This window comes from Nanorana parkeri, unplaced genomic scaffold (assembly GCF_000935625.1).
Source record: "Nanorana parkeri isolate BGI_ZX_2015 unplaced genomic scaffold, ASM93562v1 scaffold362, whole genome shotgun sequence".
Lineage (NCBI taxonomy): Eukaryota > Metazoa > Chordata > Amphibia > Anura > Dicroglossidae > Nanorana > Nanorana parkeri.
In genome coordinates, this window is record NW_017306630.1 from 109,401 (window position 1) to 129,415 (window position 20,015).

Here is a 20,015-nt window from a genome sequence, read left to right on the forward strand (position 1 = left end):
CATTAGATTAGTGTAATACAGCTCATCAGTCCCTAAATATGGTAGCTTCAGTCATTTTAGGATCCCCCCCACACTTTGTTTACCTTGTGATCCTGCCAGCAACACACTCCCTATCTTAGGGTGACTACGCTTAAGCTGGCCACACACTTGTAGTTTTTAGCTGTAAAAAATAAATCAAAGCTACTAGACTTGCTGTATTTTTCTTTCGCTTGCTCAATTCAGAATTAAGCTAGTCAGATGACAAGCGAAACATCTTCAAGAAAAAAATACAGCAAGTCTAGCTGCTTTGATTTAATTTTTTACAGATGTACTATGGCCTGCATGAATGAGAACCTTCACAGACCCTTGTAGTTTTTGTTCAACAGTGTAGATGGGGGAATCTCCCATCGGGCTATTGTATTCGGAATACCCGAACAGAGATTACAGTTAATTAGATGCAGTCATTGTTCGCCCAACAAGGCTGCCAGGCTGCTTCAACAAAAGTCGATTGAACACAATTGGTACCAACAAGGCCACACACAGCTCATCTGAGTAGGCAGTACAAAATTTGGGCAGGTTATGGCCAACTTTACTTGCTGTACTGTATCTCATAAGGATGCAGACAAATCCCATTGACTAGTATGAATATCACAGAATTCACATAAATGCCTCTACTATTTGGTAATAACATGTATCTTCTTCTTACCTCTGTCAGGAGCCAAGGATGGTCTTGCACCAGCCGATCCCAGTCAGTGTCATAGGTTACTTGAGCATACTTGAAGCGGTTCTGAATGGCAGCTGTAGTACAGATGTACTTGTATAGGAATTCCTTCCCTGTCTGCTCCGAAATGGCTTTAGCGGACATGGTGTTGCCGGATTATGTGGGAGGATACCTGTGCAAAGAAATAAGAAAGCCAAGTGAATAATGAACAGAAGGATAGTGTGAACAGTAGACAAAGAGCCAAGGAGAACCTTTCAAAGAGATACAAGCTAAATTCCAAGGTCAACATGCTAAACTCCAAGGTCAACATATGTCAGTGTCTGGCAGAACCATCCATTGCTTTCTGAAGGATAGTGGGTTCAAAGCAAGAAGACCAAGAAGGATTCCACTGTTTTAAAGAAAAAGCTAGGCTGGTATTTGCGAAACTGCTTGTTTACAAATGAGACAAAACTGTAGCATCAGCTCTATGTTAAAAAAAATTAAGCTTCCAATGTAAAGAACAACATACCTACTGTGAAACATGGGAGGAGGCTTGGTTATGTTTTGGGGCTGCTATGCTGCGTCTGTCATGGGGTGCCTTGAATCTGTGCAGGGCGCAGGATTAAGACCCAAAATGTACAGTTAAAAGCACCCAAGAATGGCTAAGAACAAAACACTAAACTATTCTGTAGTTGCCCTCTGTGAGCCCTGATCTGAATCTTATTCAACATATATGGAAAGAGCTGATAACATGCAGTCTGGAGAAGGCACCCTTCAAACCAGAGACAGCTAGAGCAGTCTGCTGAAGAAGAGTGGGCCAAACTACCTGTTGGTAGGTGCAGAAGTCTCATTGTGAGATACTGATATTGCTTGTTTGCAGTGATTGCCTCAAATATTAAAAGGAGAACTATGAGGTGAGTGCTTTTCACTCACCTCATAGTTCTAGCCGACCTGTGACAATGAGACTGTCACAGGTCGGCTCAGTAGATCGGGAGGTGAGCGAACACATACCGGCATTCGCTCACCTCTCGATCCTGTCACGGCTCTCTGCCGTGACAGGGGAGGGGCTGGATTCCCCCCTCCCCGCTCCGATCCGCCAGCGCTGACTGGCGGAACGGACGGGGGAGGGGGCGGGTACAGCTGGCTCTGCCTCTAGATAGGCAGAGCCAGCTGTCAGTCACGCAGCTGGGCGGATCCCAGCACAAGTGTCGGGCTCCGCTTCAGCGTCTCACTATACTGCGAGCAGCAGCTACAGCTCGCGGTATACTGAGCCTAGGGTGACGGGAGGACGCTAGTTTGTGTCATCCCGTTACCCTAAGGAGAACTATGGGGAAAAGACTTAACCCCATAGTTCTCCTTTAAGTTAATGCTCCCATCATTTGTGTCCATGTCAATTACATTTGAAAATGGACACAATTTTATTATTGAAAATATTCTGTTAAATCAAAATCTGATTTTTATAAAATATGCAATAAACCATGATGGTTGCCAATTATTTTTGTGAGTTTCAAGTTATTTGAGAGGAAAATTGTGGGTTCTTCTTTTTTTCCTGGAAGGATACCAACAAATTAGTCCACGTCTGTATAGACCAACAAATAATCAGTTAAAATTAACTGTATGAGATTTATTGCTTAATGCTGCTGTACCACAGGACATATTTTAAAAGCAAGACTTCTGCCTAATGTAAGAAAGAAATACAGCACACATAAAGGCATGCACTAGAAGCAAAACAGCCAGGGGCTGAAATAAGAAAACTAGAGCAATGAGAAATGGAGGTTTACCTAGCACTCCTCAACCATGGCCCCAATCTGCATTGTGGAAGTAACATCAAAGCACTCTTAAAGGAGAACTATGGTGTCAGGGCTTTTCCCCATAGTTCTCCTTAGGGTAACGGGAGGATGCAAACTAGCGTCCTCCCGTCAGCCTAGGCTCAGTATACCGTGAGCTGTAGCTCGCGGTATACTGAGACGCCGCTGCTGCTGCCGTTTTCTTTTCCTTATTACATTGTCTTTTTCCTATTTTTCTGTTGCTCTTCTTTCTTCTCTGCAGTACTGGCCAAAAGTTTTGAGAATGACACAAATATTAATTTTCACAAAGTCTGCTGCTTCAGTCTGTATGATGGCAATTTGCATATACTCCAGAATGTTATGAAGAGTGATCAGATCAATTGCAAAGTCCCTCTTTGCCATAAAAATTACCTTAATCCCCCAAAAAACATTTCCACTGCATGCCAGCCCTGCCACAAAAGGACCAGCTGACATCATGTCAGCCATTCTCTAGTTAACACAGATGTCAGTGTTGACGAGGACAAGGCTGGAGACCACTCTGCCATGCTGATTGTTATTCTAACTCAGACTGGAAGCTTTAAAAAAGGAGGGTGGTGCTTGAAATCATTGTTCTTCCGCTGTTAACCATGGTTACCTGCAAGGAAACACATGCAGTCATCATTGCTTTGCAGAAAAAGGGATTCACAGGCAAGGATATTGCTGCTACTAAGACTGCACCTAAATCAACCATTTATTGGATCATCAAGAACTTCAAAGGAGAGAGGTTCAATTGTTGTGAAGAAGGCTTCATGGCGCCCAAGAAAGTCCGGTAAGCGCCAGAACCGTCTCCTAAAGTTGATTCAGTTGTGGGAAAGGGCACCACCATTGCAGAGCTTGCTTAGGAATGGCAGCAGGCAGGTGTGAGTGCATCTGCGCTCAAAGTGAGGCGAAGACTTTTGCAGGATGGCCTGGTGTCAAGAAGGGCAGTAAAGAAGCCGCTTCTTTCCAGGAAAAACACCAGGGACAGACTGATATTCTGCAAAAGGTACAGTGATTGGACTGCTAAGGAATGGGGTAAGTCATTTTCCAGCATGATGGAGCACCTTGCCATAAGGAAAAAGTGATAACCAAGTGGCTTGGGGAACAAAACATCTACATTTTGGGTCCGTGGCCAGGAAACTCCCCAGACCTTAATCCCATTGAGAAGTTGTGGTCAATCCTCAAGAGGCGGGTGAACAAAAAAAACCCCCACAAATTCTGACAAACTCCAAGCATTGATTATGCAAGAATGGGCTGCCATCCGTCAGAATGTGGCCCAGAAGTTGATTGACAGCTGCCAGGGCGAATTGCAGAGGTCTTGAATAAGAAGGGTCAACACTGCAAATATTGACTCTTTGCGTAAACTTAATGTAATTGTCAATAAAAGCCTTTGACACTTAAGAAATGCTTGTAATTATGCTTCAGTATACCATAGTAACATCGGACAAGAAGATCTTAAAACACTGAAGCAGCAGACTTTGTGAAAAATATATTTGTGTCATTCTCAAAACCTTTGGCCACGACAGTACATTTCCATTCTTTTTGTCATTAAGGACGATTTTGTTCTCTATCTCAATATGGCCAATACAAGAGTTAAAATCTGTGTTACCCTTTCTATCCAACTACTCATAGGTGAAACAAATCACTTATGGAAATGTGGACATTACCATATGCTAACAAGGTTTAGTCCTGGCAAACACCGCAGGTACCATTTTTCCTAACCTGCACTTGCCATCATAATTTTCTGAAGCTGCCAAACACTGTAGAATGCCTGACAAGCATCCTCGCACCCTTGACAGTCTATTTTTCCTTATTACATTACAGCTTGAAAGCCAACAGATACGTCTCATTACTGCATTCACAATTCACACAGCACAATCACTGTAATGTCTTTCTCTGCTCTTTCTTGCTTTTGTCTTTACTTGTATTAACGACGCAAGAGAATTTTCACTTTGCAAAGGAATCTTCCCTGAATGAGCTGAAGCTCTGCTGACTTCCATAATCAAATCATGTGCAAGCAAAATACCGTTTTATGTCTGGGCATGCTTTGCAACGTGAATTCACTTACCGAAGGAAAAAATGAACAGCCTATTAACTTTTAGTAAATCAACACCACTCATTTTCTTTTTTCAACTGTCTTAAAGACAGCCTCTGATAAGAGTCATATCGCCTTGTCATGAGATGACTATAGTTGACTATAAGGTCCACCTCCTTTCTACTCAGTCATATTAAGACCTGCCTATAGGTATTATGCGTGCTCTGTACACAGTTTCTGAACGCTTCTGGTTTTTTAATTAAATAAATACAGTCTGAGCACACACACAGTCTTGTTGAAACATTTGTACCTCTATAAATGAAGCTGTAATCGGAGGAAGTATGGACTACAAAGCTGCTGCAAACTTTAAGGACCTTGCTTAAATTTAGACTAGATTGAGACCTTAGTAATTGGAAGCAAATACCCAGGATAGAAGGAGGCAAATACCCAGGATAGAAGGAAGCAAATACCCAGGATACAAGGCAAAATTGACTCGTGTTTGGGACCCTCTGGGACAGTGCCGGGATTTTGAACTATGCCCTGCAGTATCCACATCCCAAGCCACCCAGGACACTGTGCATTCCATCTGAAACTCACATCTTTGGGTACACACAAAATGGCAACGCTGCTATCGATAGACAGAGCTGTCCTCAGCACCAGTATCCAAATTGTTGTCCCAAAATATTCTACTGTATCGCAAAGAATGCCATCATCTACCTTCATTCTATTTTACTTTTTTCATTGCCATCCTTGAATTTAATCATATTGTTAAAAGTAATCTGTTGGGAGTTTTCACATTTCTACGTGCTTTCTTGTCCTTTTTTGTTTTATTAAATGCATTTGCAGAATAGCCAATGGAGGCAGGACAGAATAGCTACTACAATGACTTCCACTGTTAAAAAGGAACAGTAACCAGCAACCACCATATAGCACTGCAGTGCAGTGCATGAAATTACCAAATAGAGCCGCCTAAGGTACACATATTGGAGAATAGGGTATTTCTTTATAAATGCAGTCTTGTTAAACACCCCAGGATATTTTTCTCTTCAGGCTACTAAAACACAATGAGGGGAATTTATCAAAACTGGAGCAAACAGAATCTGGAGCAGTTGCCCATGGCAACAAATCAGTATCTCTCTTCAGTTTGCTCAGGTAAGATCTGAAATAGAGAGAGAAGCTGTTTGGCTGCAGTGCAAATCTGCTCCAGATTCTGATAAATACCCCCCAATGAACCTGCGTGGTAAAAGAATAGCTGAGCCTCAAGAAATGGTCGGCGCATGGTACCATATTACAGTCTATCTCCGTTCGGTTGCGCCTTGTGTGATGCAAAAGGCCCCCCCCCAAGAGACATTACCTTATTCCCTCCCCAAATATTTTTAATGGTGTAGCACTTATACCTTACATTTATCCTATTGTTATGGAAGTAATTCACCAAGAAATCTGAATGTTTGGGGTTTGCAGTTTCTCTACCCCAAAAGGATTTCCCCTGTCTACTTTTCCGGTTTGCTGAGATTGAAGCACCACACCGAAAATGAATCCTACAGATAGATTCATTCCAAGTTGAAGTAAAAGACTAACAGAAATCCAACATGTTCTGGGGGGTCAGAGGTCTGGGTCAGAGCCTGAAGGGAAGCAATAACTACTGAAGTGAAAGTAAAAAATATATACACAAAATTAGTTTTTTGGATCAGATTGTTAGTTCATTGGAACACAGAGGGGGGAATTTATCAAGATTCTGCCTGCTCCAGTCTTGAGCAGTTGTCCATAACAACCAATAGCTTCTTTCTTTCATCATTTTCAAATCTTAAAATGAACAAACTGAAGATAGAAGCTGATTGGTTACTATGGACAACTGCTCCAGGTTTGATAAATTCCCCACAGAGTGTCTCAGCAACTGGTTTATACCAACAACCTTTTATAATAAAGGCAATCTAGTCCATGGAGGTCTTTTAAAAAGATTTATTGCACAACGACTGAAAACTGGGTTGGGTGGAATCAGCAAACAGTGGCAAATCTTCTCAAAGTTATCAGTCCCTGAATGGAGCTCAGAGTTCTTCTGTATACAGCAGACAGAAGTACCATCCAATACAACAAGGTTCCTTTGTTTTCTCTGTACCAGGTTTTCACTGCAGCATCAGATCAGTAGAAATTGAAGTGTTATCCCACTGTCCCCAGCGATATCTGTTCAGATACTGGATCAACATAGGCGAGGTCCCAGAGCAGTGGAGGTTCAAGTATGGCTTTAATGCCCCCAGTGATATCCCTTTAGCAGGAAGATCAGCTTGGGTAAGGTCTAGAGCTGCAGCTAACGATTATTTTCAAAATCGGTTAGCCGATTATTAAGTTCGATTAATCGGATAAACTATAAAATAAAGTTTAAAAAATGGCTCCAGTGATGGACTACTAGTTTGTAAGTCCTCTTAGAATCAGGTAGCACATGGTGTCCCCATAGTGCCTGATGCTCCAGCCCAGGAACCCATACTCAGGCCACAGCCCGGAGGCAAAAAAGACCCTTCCAGAAGCCTGGACAGGATGTTTGTTAAAACTAGACCCAGCCCACCAAAGAAAAGTCTGGCAGATAACACATCATAGGAAGCCCCCCGAGCACACCCTACTAGAGAAATCCCTGCACTATACTACAACAAAAACACGTGCAGATTTAAGAAGGCTTTAGGGAACACATCCCTACATAAACACTAATAAACATTGGTAAGATTTTTTACATAAAGCCAATTTGTTTTATTCACATGTAAATCTAATAAATTATGGGACTATGGGGAATTTTTTTTAAATAATTCATCAGGACCATTTGCCCAACATTTGCTACAAAAACATCCACCCTATTCATAAAGCACATTTCCTTGTACAGTCACCCTTACATTTTACATTATCTTTTCTTTGAAGGCGAAAAGGTGTTTACAATTACAATTATCCTACTTATAGAAGGGTTACCATTACCTTTCCTGCACCATTTACTGAAGACATTTGAAAATCAAAATTTGAAGATGTAGACTCAATGAGGGGAATGTATCAAAACTAGAGCAGGCAGAATCTGGAGCAGCTCGGCACAGCAACCAATCAGCTTCTCTCTTTCATTTTCAATGGCTGCGGTGCCATTGACTTGATTGCACCACCTCCCGCCCCTGAACGCAAGATGCCGGCAAGGATGCGACAATGCATTTCAGCAGCTAACCACGCTGGGACACACTGTAACTCGTATAAACAAGCCCTGAGGACCATATCCATACCATAACAGTTTGTTCCCAGACTAAAAAAAAATCCAAATGTATCCCTACGGTATTTTTGGGCTCTATTTACACCAGCACAGTTCTTTCCGGTCCAGACAAAAAAAAAAACTGCTTGTCTGATTTTCTCTGGTCTAGAACGCACTGGAACGCATGTAAATGCATCAAAACTGCAAGCAAACACACTGGAATGCACCTGAAAGGCAATTTTAAGCTAAAAAGAAAAACATACCGTAACAAACAAAAAAAACGTGCTGCACTGCTCCAGACATGATGTGAACATAGCCTTAGGGAAACCTCAGGGCTCCAGTGTCACCATAGAGCGCATTGCGCACTGGGACCTAATAGTACTGTGCTTTTGGCTGTTTATGGAGAGACTCACTCCTACCCGGAGACACCCATTTACTATACCCTCTATTGAAGAGGACATGCAAAAATGCAACTTGATGTTCACATTCACATTAAACTGTATGAACAACATAAACAGGAAAAGTCTGAACCTAAAAACTTGACTGGTTATTAAAGAAACAATTGGCTTTTTTTTCCTTGTTCCTCAGTTTCCATAAATCATTCCCATTATATTAGACCAGACATGATCAAAGGCTATGGAGACCTTCATAGCACCAGCCCTATACATGCAAGGTTTATGTCTGTAAAACACACTCTGTATACTTCAGTGACTCCTACAAAAGATCATTACTCAGGGGATTAACAGTGTGCTGATCTCAACATTATACTGTTCCCTTGTTCTGTAGGAGATCTTGCCGACTTACTACAGTGCGCTCCCTGTACAGTCTGGAACAAATTACTATTCTAGAGGAGAGATGAGTTCTGCAATCATTCCATAGGTAGATCTGCAATAACTAAAAGAAGCTGTAACACTTTCTGCTGGCCCTAGAGTGCACAAGTTTTGCAGCGACGCAGGCCAATTTGAACCTAAAGAAGAAGAACTCAGGGCAGTAGGTTTTAACCCTTGCGGTGGGGTTACCCCCGAACTGCAAGGATTAAGTGCCTTGAGTCTAAAATAACAATGAAATCCTCACCCAAACTGTGGACTGGTCCCTCCAGCCTCTCTGCTCCTTTGTTCCAGCAGTGGAATGTCAGTCGTCATCCTCACGTCCTATACACCGCATAATCACTCACAGGACCTTAAACAGCCGGAGCGGAGGGGGAACGGGGCTAAACGGACCAGCCTTGCAGCCAGCTGGGTTGAGGATGAGGTGAGTATTTTTGTTATTTTACACCCTAGGCAAAAACTAGCACTCAACCTTTGCAGTACAGGTTTAGCTCCACTGCAAGGGTTAAGATTACCCCTACCCGGAGTTCTGCTTACAATATCAGTGGTGGACAAATACGGGCTCACTCACACAGCCAATCTGGGCCATTCATCGCAAAGAATCAGTGTTTAGCTTCAGCAGGAAAGCTCAGCTGCAATGTATGACAGGCCGATAGGCACCGCAACTGCTTGCATGTGATCGCTCATGCGAGCCCTTACATGCTATCAGGGACAGTTAAGCGGCCCTGGACACAAACTGTCTGCATCTAGGGCCACTCAAATGTCCCTAATAGCATTTAACCACCCGGATGTGTATTTACATGTGAACAGCCGCAACACCAGCCTTTCATTGATTTATACAGGCTTCTGGTTGCAGCTCATTGGCCACACCTGTATAGCCCTGACACAAAGAAAAGTTGATACACCTTACAACCATTGCAAGACTTTCATTGTGTGATGTTTGTAAGGCAATTAAAATTTCGTACGATCTGCCCATCTTGGACAGGCAAATCGTACTTGCGATCATCGCAAGCCCTCCCCGCTGAGGGGAGGGCTTCTGATGATTGCAGTGCCGAGCGGGCAGCGTGCACTTGTGCACACAGGCCCGTGCGGCATTTTCGGCAGGTTTTCAAGCATGCTCAGAAGATGAATGTCGTTGCGACCTTACAGTAGAAGAGGACGCACGCTGCCCATACACCTGCCGATTATCGTACGATAATCGGCAGGTGTATGGGCACCTTTAGAAATACTTTCATTTGGCCCACAGCAACAGAACTAATGCACATACAACATAATATTAAAAAAAATAAAAATGAATCAATCAATAGTGGAAAGATGCAGCATACCCCCATGTAGGACACCTATTGACCGATGTCTGGTTTTGCACCAAAACTGATCAGAGACCTACCCAAATAGTGACAGGATTATAAGAGAACTACATCTAAATAAGCCTTTTCTTTTACACCAGAGGAACCCTTTGATTAAATTTTCATGATTCGGGGAACCCCAGCAAAAAACGATTAGAACTATAGATCACAGTACATTAGTATATTCAGTAAGATGCAGGTAGAACAGTTAATAAAAGAATAAAGAATGTGGCATACCTAGTGTATTTAAACAGGAAAGGCGGATCAATTTATAAACCAAAATACATAGGTAGCCACAGAGAGTGTCTTGTTACATTGCAGTGAGAATGCTCTATTACATTGATGGTCCATAGGACAAATGCCACCCTTACGGACAGCTTAAAAGACTATTGCTGTCAGTAGTTCTTTAATGTAAAAGGACAAGAGGAGATGCAACGCTGGTGCCATGTCTTAAGCTGGCCATACACCTTACAACCATTAAGGTGATTAAAATTTAGTACGACCTGCCCATCTTGCACAGGCAGATCGTACTTGCGATCATTGCAAGCCCTCCCCACTCAGGGGAGGGCTTCCAATGATTGCAGTGCTGAGCGTGCAGATTGCAGAGTAACATCAACTTTGAAAGTATGCAGGAACCATCAGGTGGGCGGATATTCCACTACTGCTCATCGTTAAAGCAACCCCTGGCAACCTCTAGGGGAACCCCAATATTCCACAGAGCCCTGGTTAAGAATGACTGCTGCAGATAAATACCACCAATAAACCTATATAATATCAGGCTGTGAATACCCGGTGTTTTCCCGACTGTGAGCTGGAGAAGATCAGATGGAGTTTTACAAATCTCTACCCAGCAGCTGAGAGTAACTGAAGTTGAAGTTAAAATCTATTTTATTTTCCAAGCACTCCACCCAGCAACTTCTCTCTTGATGTTTAGCCCCCTAATTGAGCTTAATCATCGAGCTCTATGATTAAGCTCAATTAGGCGGGGGGGGGGTGTAATCATATAGGAGAGGTTGCTGGGTGGTGTGCTTGGAAATAAAGTCAATTTTAAACATCAAGGAAGTGGTGAGCAGCTTCGTCACCATCTATTGCAGTGTATGGGTAGAACGGGCCCCAGAGGAGAGAGTGTACCCACTAGCTGGAGAGGAGGATAGCAGTGGGCTGTGGAGTGACTTCAAATGGTTGAGAGTAGCCGAGAGTAAATATCTAATAAGTTGAAGATGGTGATTGGGAGGGACCGTTATTAAATGGAACTGCAGTTTGTAATACATGCTCTAGTCTGCTATCCATGGAAACACAACAAAAATCGTTTATGATGCATTTGTCTCTCCAGACGGAGAACGCGATAACAGCAAAAATACACAAACAATTTTGAATAAGGACTGTTTTTGTTTTATGCTTTGGTACCTTTTGCTTAATAAAAACTACTCCCACACGACTCTGCCCATGTAAACAGTCAAAAAAGATGAGATGAGCAAGGAAAATTGGATAGTCAGACTGTAGAATTGGCCTTTATTGTTTTCTGTAGATAATGCAGAAATAAATTGTAACAAAGTGCCCAGGTTAAAAATTGTGTGCGTCCCTGAAACGGTGACAGAATTCATTACCCCAAAAAGTCCATAGATTAACTTTTAAAAGCCCCTACAGGTCATTAGTTTAGAAATTCGTGTACATATTGGCCCTAGCATTATTGCTCTTACTCCGGTGTGCATGGCGATACCCATCATGTAAAGGGCAATCGTCGTTTTCGTACGTAGGCGCACCCGCCGCGTGTTTACGTGAGGACGCGTGTGCTTGCAGGGACGGGGGACTTACATTTTTTAAATAATTTTTACATTTTATTTAACCTTATTTTTAAAACTTTTTTTTTTTAACTTTACTTTAATTGGTATCGCATAGGGGGGCTTACAAGTCCCCCATGTGATAGCATAATTGCAGTGACAGGTACTCTTTAAGGTGATGCTGGGGGTCCAAAAGACCCCTAGAGTCACCTTTACACTCCAAATAAGCTATTGAAGTGCATTTCAGGAGCCCAGCACTGACAGCTATGGTACAGGAAGTGATGCAATACGCGTCGCTCCCGGTCCCATAGAACAGGAAGGAGATCGGCGAACAGTTGTTCGCTGCCCTCCTCCCCAGCTTCCCGCTGACACCCGGCAAGCCGGTCCTGGGCCAGTAGGAGGGGCAGCGGAGCCCAAGAAACAAGGCGGGGGTGTCAGGAGGGTGGGGGCTTTACTTTAAAACAGAAGTAAAGCCAAACCTTTTTTTTTTCCTTACTTTAACCTCCTTCACGACCTATGAAGGGATCATTTTTAGCCGACGAGTCTGTTCCGCTTTGTCGAGCCGGCAATCGGCTTTACAGTTGAAGTGATTCTGGGGACTGAACAGCTGCCAGCAGGGCCGGTAAAGTGCCCCCGGTCTGACAACCTACGGCATCGCGGGTGTCAGTGAGTACCAGGGAAAGACACCAGCTAATAGACCCCCAATGTAAACTTAAAAGAACTATGGGGTAAGTGTTTTTCCCCAAAGTTCTCTTTAGGGTCAGGGTAGGACATATACTAACCTCCTCCCGTGACACAAAGTTGAGTATATCGCGGGCTATTGCCTGCAATATACTGGAGGACGACGCAGCCAGGACAGATCCCGACAATACCATCAAGATCCACCCAGCTGCGTGAGTGACAGCTGACTCTGCCTATATAGAGGCAGAGCCAGCAGTGTCCGCCCCCTCCCCTGTTCGTTCCTCCAGTCAGCACTGGAGGATCTGAAAGGGGAGGGGGGAATCCGTGCGGGGAGCGGTGACTTGACAGTCACCGCTTACTGCAGGTAGATGATTGGGAAGTGAGCGATCGGCGGCATGTTTCTGCTCACTTCCCGATCAATAGAGCCGACTTGTGACAGCTTGTTTGTGATAGGTCACCTCTGTGTGATGAGTGGAAATCACTCACCTTATAGTTCTCCTTTAAAGAAAACCTCAAATGAATAGGCTGCCCTACTGTAGTGGACCCCAACACACCCTGGAACACCTCGTAGAGGTGCAAACAGGGGCTAAATAACTAAAAAATAACTCCAAGCATGTAAAAAAAAATAAGCCTTGCAGTGGCGCTACTCCCACACTGCGAGGGTTAAGCGCTCAGTTTCGTATAGGGTACAAAATGTAAAAAAAAAAAAAAGATACCTCACCCGATCCACAGCGGTAACTGATCACATCTCTTCCCCCTCAGCTCCAGCCGTGTAACGTCCCTCGGCATCCTCATGTCTTGCATTGGACATGATAATGCCATGGCACCTTAGACCGCTGGAGCCCAGGAAAAAAAAAAAAAAGACGCTGCGGGGACCGTGTAAGGATATCTTTTTTTATTTTAGACCCTAGGCTAAATAACCCCACTGCAGAGGATAATATTTAATATACTCAGAGGTCTTCTTTAAGCTTATCTAGGGAAAGCCCAGGAGTCACTGTGGGCAAACTCTGGGATTTATCTTTTAATTAAAAAAAAAACAAAATCGAAAAATATTAAAAAGTGAAAGATTTTATATATATATATAATCATGAAATAAAACACACTGACAGGCAGACATAATAATTTTATTTATTTACAGCGCTACAAAGACTGAAAGCACAGGTATGTGTATGGGACCTAAACCTGGAGCTCTCGGTTTGCTGCAAACACCTCAAAATGATTCCCCATTTGACTTGCTGGTAAACCTTCATGCAATGTGCACCATCCTTTCCGAGGGACGTAGGCTGCTAATTCATAGGTGTCACTCCAGTTCATGGGGCAAGTAAAAGGGACATTGTGGGGGAGCCAGTGACTTCAAGAAATGGCAAGTGCCTTTCTACACATGGCTCTTGGTGAGACATCTGCCAGTCTACAGCCACCTAATTCCGCAAAGAGCTTTTTAAATGCAAGACTATTGAACAGACCCTGCAGAGGTTAAAGTATCCCCATTCATTACCATACTCCAGAGCAGAAAACAGCCCCCTCCCTTCAATGTAACTGTCAAAGCCGCCACTGTGACTCATAGGAAAGCACAAAGAGAGAATAGGGGTGATCAAGAAGGCAGGACAATGACAGAGAGACTGGAGACAAGTTTGACAGGTTGCACACAGGTCAAGAAAGTATTACCTGTATCCTGTCAACCCATGGACCGCACTTTACGGGACACAACCACATTCCAGAACAAACAAACAAAATATGACAGGTTTTTAAACTATTTTTTTTCTATGCTTATATTTTAAATCAGCCCCCCCCCCCAGCTCATTTTTGTCTAGGGAGGAAAATAAAAAGGTTATACTCACCTGATCCTCAGAACCAGCCCATTGTGACAGCCCGCCCTCCAGCCTGTCTCCTCCCCCGATGCACCAGTGACATGTCCCTCGGCATCCTCACATCCTATACACTGTATACAGAATGTTATGAGTTATGAGACCATAGACCGCAGCACTGGAGGGGAAGGCTCCAGGAAATGGTCTTGAGGTGGCCATACACTTTACAGCCCTCGCAAGACTTTTGTCTTGCGAGGGTTGTAAAGTACATAAAAAAAAAAAAAAAAAAAAAAAAAAAAAAAAAAAACGTACGATCTGCCCATCTTGGACAGGCAGATCGTACTTGCGATCATCGCTAGCCCGCCCCCCTGAGGGCTTGCGAAGACTGCAATGAGGGGCGGGCTTCCGATGACTGCAGGATTACCAGTTGAAAAGAAAACATTAAAAAAACATGGAGAAAAAAGAAAAAACGAATGCAACTACTAAAATTAAAAAGGAGAACTATGAGGTGAGTGCTTTTCACTCACCTCATAGTTCTAGCCGACCTGTGACAATGAGACTGTCACAGGTCGGCTCAGTAGATCGGGAGGTGAGCGAACACATACCAGGTTCGCTCAACTCTCGATCCTGTCACGGCTCTCTGCCGTGACAGGGGGAGGGCTGGATTCCCCTCTCCCATCTGCCAGCGCTGACTGGCAGAACGGACGGGGGAGGGGGCGGGTACAGCTGGCTCTGCCTCTAGATAGGCAGAGCCAGCTGTCACTCACGCAGCTGGGCAGATCCCGTCATCTACGTCGGGATCCGCTCCGGCGTCTCAGTATACCGTGAGCTGTAGCTCGCGGTATACTGAGCTTAGGGTAACGGGAGGACGCTAGTTTGTGTCCTCCCGTTACCCTAAGGAGAACTATGGGGAACTATGGGGAAAAACACTGACCCCATAGTTCTCCTTTAACATCCCACAGTCTGAGACTCTGCAATAAGAGGTGATCAGTGCTAAGTTTTGGCAAAATACAATATTTTTAAATATACTTGCATTCTGTAATTATGTACTAGGAATAATTTTTACAAAGCCAGGAGAGAGGGAGAGAGTGTGAGTGTGTCAAGTGTGTGCGCGCCTTGATTGGATTAACACCGCTGTGTTTTGCTTTAGCTTTTTATATTGAAATTCATCAAAATGCATGTTACCTGCAGGTCTACACACATCAAAGTGCACTATAATGCACGTTTAAATCTAAAATGAACATCGCATTGCTCTGCTAATGCACATAGGCAGGTTGACAAGTTTTCATGTGTCCATGGAATTCAATGGGGAAACAGATTAGCGAAAAAACACATAAAAGGTAAAGGTGTTAACAGGTCTAAGTAGAAAAAGTAATTATAGCCTGTTCCTCCTTTAACTGCCTCCGGGCCGGCCGTAGTAGAAAACCGGCCGGCCCGGAGCTCTCTAGATCTGAGCGGGCGTCTCTAGACGTCCGCTCAGACACGCCCCCTCGCGCGCGAGCGGGAAATTGCCGTTTTTTAAAAACAGGCAGCGATGCCTGATACCATACAAGCGATCCGCCGGCTTTAGAGCCGGCGGATCGCGTGTATGGGGTGCCGATCGGTGCCCCCCCCCCCCGCGCCCCCCCCCTGCCGTTGTCCCGCTGATCCCGGGCTCCGCTGTGCCCCGGTGCGAGCCCGGGATCAGCATGTCGGCTGTGTCACAGGGGATCAGAGAGAGCTCGGTACACGAGCTCTCTCCGGTCCCCTCTCCTCTGCAAGAATGCGGAAGTGTTGTATAATACATCACTTCCGCATTCTTGTGTCACTCTCCAGCTTCAGAAGCTGCAAAGAAGCTGATGGAGCAGATCTCTGCTTCATCAGCTTCTTTTGGGGGGTCCTAGGTGACATTAGGGGTCTTGGAGACCCCTGATGTCTCCATAAAGAGGACCTGTCACATATTTTGCTATCACATAGGGGGGTTTTATTAGCCCCCGTATGTGATAGCAATAAAGTTTAGTGGAAAAAAAAAAAAAAAGAGAAAGTTCCCCCCAAAATTTAAAGTTACACATAAAAAAAGAATTAAAAAAACAAAAAAATTTTTTAAAGTCCCCACCCATACATACACGCATGCAAACATGCGTCGGGGGCGCATACGTGCGAAAAAGACGATTGCGCCCATTGCGCCGCACATGTTACATATCGCCGCGAACGTCGGAGTGAGAGCAATAAGTCTAGGGCCATCAATCACTGATAACACTAAACTGATGAGCGGTAAAAGCTTTTAAAGTGTCGCCTATGGCCAATTTTGGGTATGGTAGTTTTCTGCAATTTCGCGGGTGCGCGCAATTTTAAAGCTTGACATGTTTGGTGTCTATTTACCCGACGTGACCCGATCTTTTATATTTTACCAAAAAACTGGGTAATAAATGTTTCCTAACATAATGTAAAAGAAAACTTTTTTTTTTTTTCAAAATTTTCTGTAATTTTTCCTAATTATAATAAAAAATAAAAACCCCAGTGGTGATTAAATACCCCCAAAACAAAGCCCTATCTGTCCCCAAAAAAGGGTATAAAATTAATTACAGTACAGCGTTGCATGACGGAATAAACGTCAGTCAAAGGACTGCAGCGCTGAACACTGAAAAATGGCCTGGCCAGGAAGGGGGTCTAAACACCTGGTCTTGAAGTGGTTAAAGGACTAATAAACTGCAATAGGATTACATTTTTGGTTTTGCGTTTACTCTTTAACAGTCATCACCAAGCACTTCGCACCACTGGTCTGCTGTTGATCTATTTTACCAATCTGAGCAAATCAAGCTTATCGTGCACACAGGTGCATGAGGCCGTATAATGTAAACTGCAGGTGTATTTCCACACCTGGGATGAATAGCTTTAGGCAGCTGTACATAGGTTTAGGCCTCTACTTGCACAAAGCTCCACATGTATAAAGCCAGACACCTGTACAGATGCAAAGGTTTACACAAGAGGCGTAAAACCCCCATACAACCACCTAAAGCCATTCCTTACTATGGGCGGCTTTATATGCCAGCTGTGTATCCCAGGCGTAGAAAATAAGTCTGCAATTTATATTATACGGCCCCATTCTCTTTAACCACTTGCAGACCAGCCACTGTGTATGTACAGCCGGTCTGCAGCCCCATTGTTCCGGAAGGACGTACCCATACGTCTTCCTGTGAACTCATGTTTGCGCATAGCCGCTGCCACTACAGCCGCTGCTCCTGCTGTCATCAGACAGTGGCTTTAGACAGAGCCGATCGGACCAGCTCTGTGTCCATTGATCGCTGTGATTAGTTACCACAATGCTTACATTTCCAAGGCCTCCCCTTCCTCTTACATCAGAGGCAGGGCAGAGTAAAAGTGTGTCTTCCATTCATTACTTACTAGTAAAAACAAGCTGCAGTAGCAGCACTAAATACATAAAAAGAAAGTTTCAAATCATTTTAACCCATTTAACACCCCTCCTCTCCTGCTCATGTTAGATCCACTATTTCCACTCTGACCTGTATATTAACCCCTTCACATGTATACATTAACCTATTCATCTCCATCCTCCCATTGTATGTGTGACCTGTACTCTAACCACTTCACCACCTCCTCTTTCTGCCTATGACCTGTGCATTTATTGTAACTTGTGCACTATTATCAAACTCCATATTTTAACCCCCTCAATACCGAAATGTTTCTTCATTTCCAAAAAAATAAGATCTTGGAGTGTTTAATTTCCAAAAAGGGGTCATTTTGGGGATTTTTATACCAACATTTTTATTTGCTATGATTTATAAACAAAGGGGAAACTTTTTATTCAATTGTTTTGGTCTTTTTTACTTTATATTGTAAACAAATAAAAAAAAGTGGCTGTTAAATACGAATAAAACGAAAGCTCCATTTGACCCAAAAGAAATAAAAATAATTTTGTTATAATGTTGTGTGACGGAGGAATTCTCAGCCAAACTTGCGCACAGTGCCTTAAAGCTGAAAAATGGCCTGGTAATGAAGGGGGTGTAACTTGACGGTTTTGAAGTGGTTACAGAAATTGGAGAAGAGAATATATAAACATTGCATCCCGGAGTTATTCTTAAATATGCATTAGCTATGGCTATAAAATAATAGTTTTAAATATTTAGCCTAGATTGTGACAAAATTATACAGTGATGACCTGACTGCAGCTCTCAAGTAACAAACATTACCCACACACATTATATCTGTCTATCGATCTATCTCACAGCCTCAAATGACTAGGCTAGGGAATATTTGTCAAACCCAGGCAAACATTCTGATGTCTAATGTCATTGACATGTCAATGAGATAATTTGCTCTTCAGCACTGGCCGATATATTAAACATCTAGATATCTACATGATCAAACAAACTTGTCAAGCCCAAAAAAAACCCACATATTTAGGTCAGCCATCCTCAATAAATCAGAACAATGCAGACTCCAAAAGCGTCATGTATATGGTAACGAGAACCTGTCACCTGACCCATGTGAGGTAGAGTGACTGTCTCTGGAAAGGACCCCCCCCCCAACCAAGTGGGTTGGGAGGGGCACCTCAATCTGCATGGGCAAGGAGACGGAGGTAGACAAGCCCCATAGAAGTGGGGATGTACTGCACAGGCATGGCCAGAAGAAGGAGACTTTCACTGCAGGATGTAAACAAAACGCAGGCCGGGCCTGTCGGAACTCAGTAAGTGTTCATCTGTGCAGAGGGGAGGGTGGGATCTGCAATATTGTAGCGTCAGGCCGCGTGCGGGGGTTCTGGGGTATTGGGGCGTCAGGCTGCGTGCTAAGGTTCTTTGGTAATGGGAAATATATACAATGTGGAATGCAGCACAAGTTGTTTTGTGGAATAAATGCTAATGTTTCAGAAATTGAATTATTTTTGGGACGTGACTTACTGACCAGGGTCAAATGTATGTATGTATGCATGCACGCACGCACGCACAATATATATATATATATACACACATACACTCTACTGGCTGTGTCTAAGGCCCTTTCCACGTGGGCGCCTTCAATTCTGATCAGCAGGGGATGTGCACAGGTCCATTCCTGATTGGAGCAGTACGGAACGGATGCCACCATTGTGATTACCCCCGAACCACCATGATCAGGTCTGCCATAACGGAACTCTGTTCCGTTCAGCTTTCCGGGGCTGGCTGGAGTTGGGCGTAATAGAAAGGAAAACGGACGCACGTCCATTTAGATCAGAAGCCCATTGTTGGTCTATGGGGAACCAGATCAGATCTGCTTGGAAAACTGACAGACATGATCGGAATGTGTGTGTGAAACTAAAACACTGAAGCCAAGTCCTTCCACGGTACTAACAAACCTTAGACAGGTAAATCCCTGCTTAGAGATCAGTTATGCGACGTGCAGGAACTCGGCAGAAACCTTTGAAGCACTCGGATCATGAAGAAACAATAGGATATAGATTTGAGAATACATCCTGGATAATCCATCCTTTCTCAGCACAGGGTGTCATTATCCAATCTAAACATTTTTGGCTGGATGGGAGGATTACACGGTTAGGTTTATGTGCACATATTCACCTGACTCTATATAGCTGGAATCCTGTGGAAATAGTACAAGATCAGAGAGGATATACAGAGCAAACCGACTGCAAACCTTTATTTAGGTGCAAAAAAACAAATTGCATAATACCATGTGTTAAATTCACACTATTGCACAACGCACCAAGGGGGAATTACCATGCACTACGTGAGTTGCCATTCATTTGAATGGCACCTCAATTCACCTCCTGGCCGCTGTGCATTGCAGTGGAGAACGAAGTACTGCAATATTGTGTGCTGCATATAAAAAAAAAAAAAAAAAAAAAAAA

At 43.6% G+C, this 20,015-nt stretch overlaps 1 protein-coding gene across 2 annotated transcripts in view; it reads right to left on the bottom strand.

The window, feature by feature from the left end:
- Positions 1-20,015, bottom strand: part of ACLY (ATP citrate lyase) — an 86,076-nt gene that overhangs the window by 63,637 nt on the left and 2,424 nt on the right. For both annotated transcript variants that reach the window (XM_018558840.1, XM_018558841.1), the window contains exon 2: positions 686-872. In XM_018558840.1, coding sequence (XP_018414342.1) covers positions 686-844 — 159 coding nt within the window. In that variant the 5' untranslated portion in view covers positions 845-872. The remainder of the gene's footprint in view (positions 1-685; positions 873-20,015) is intronic.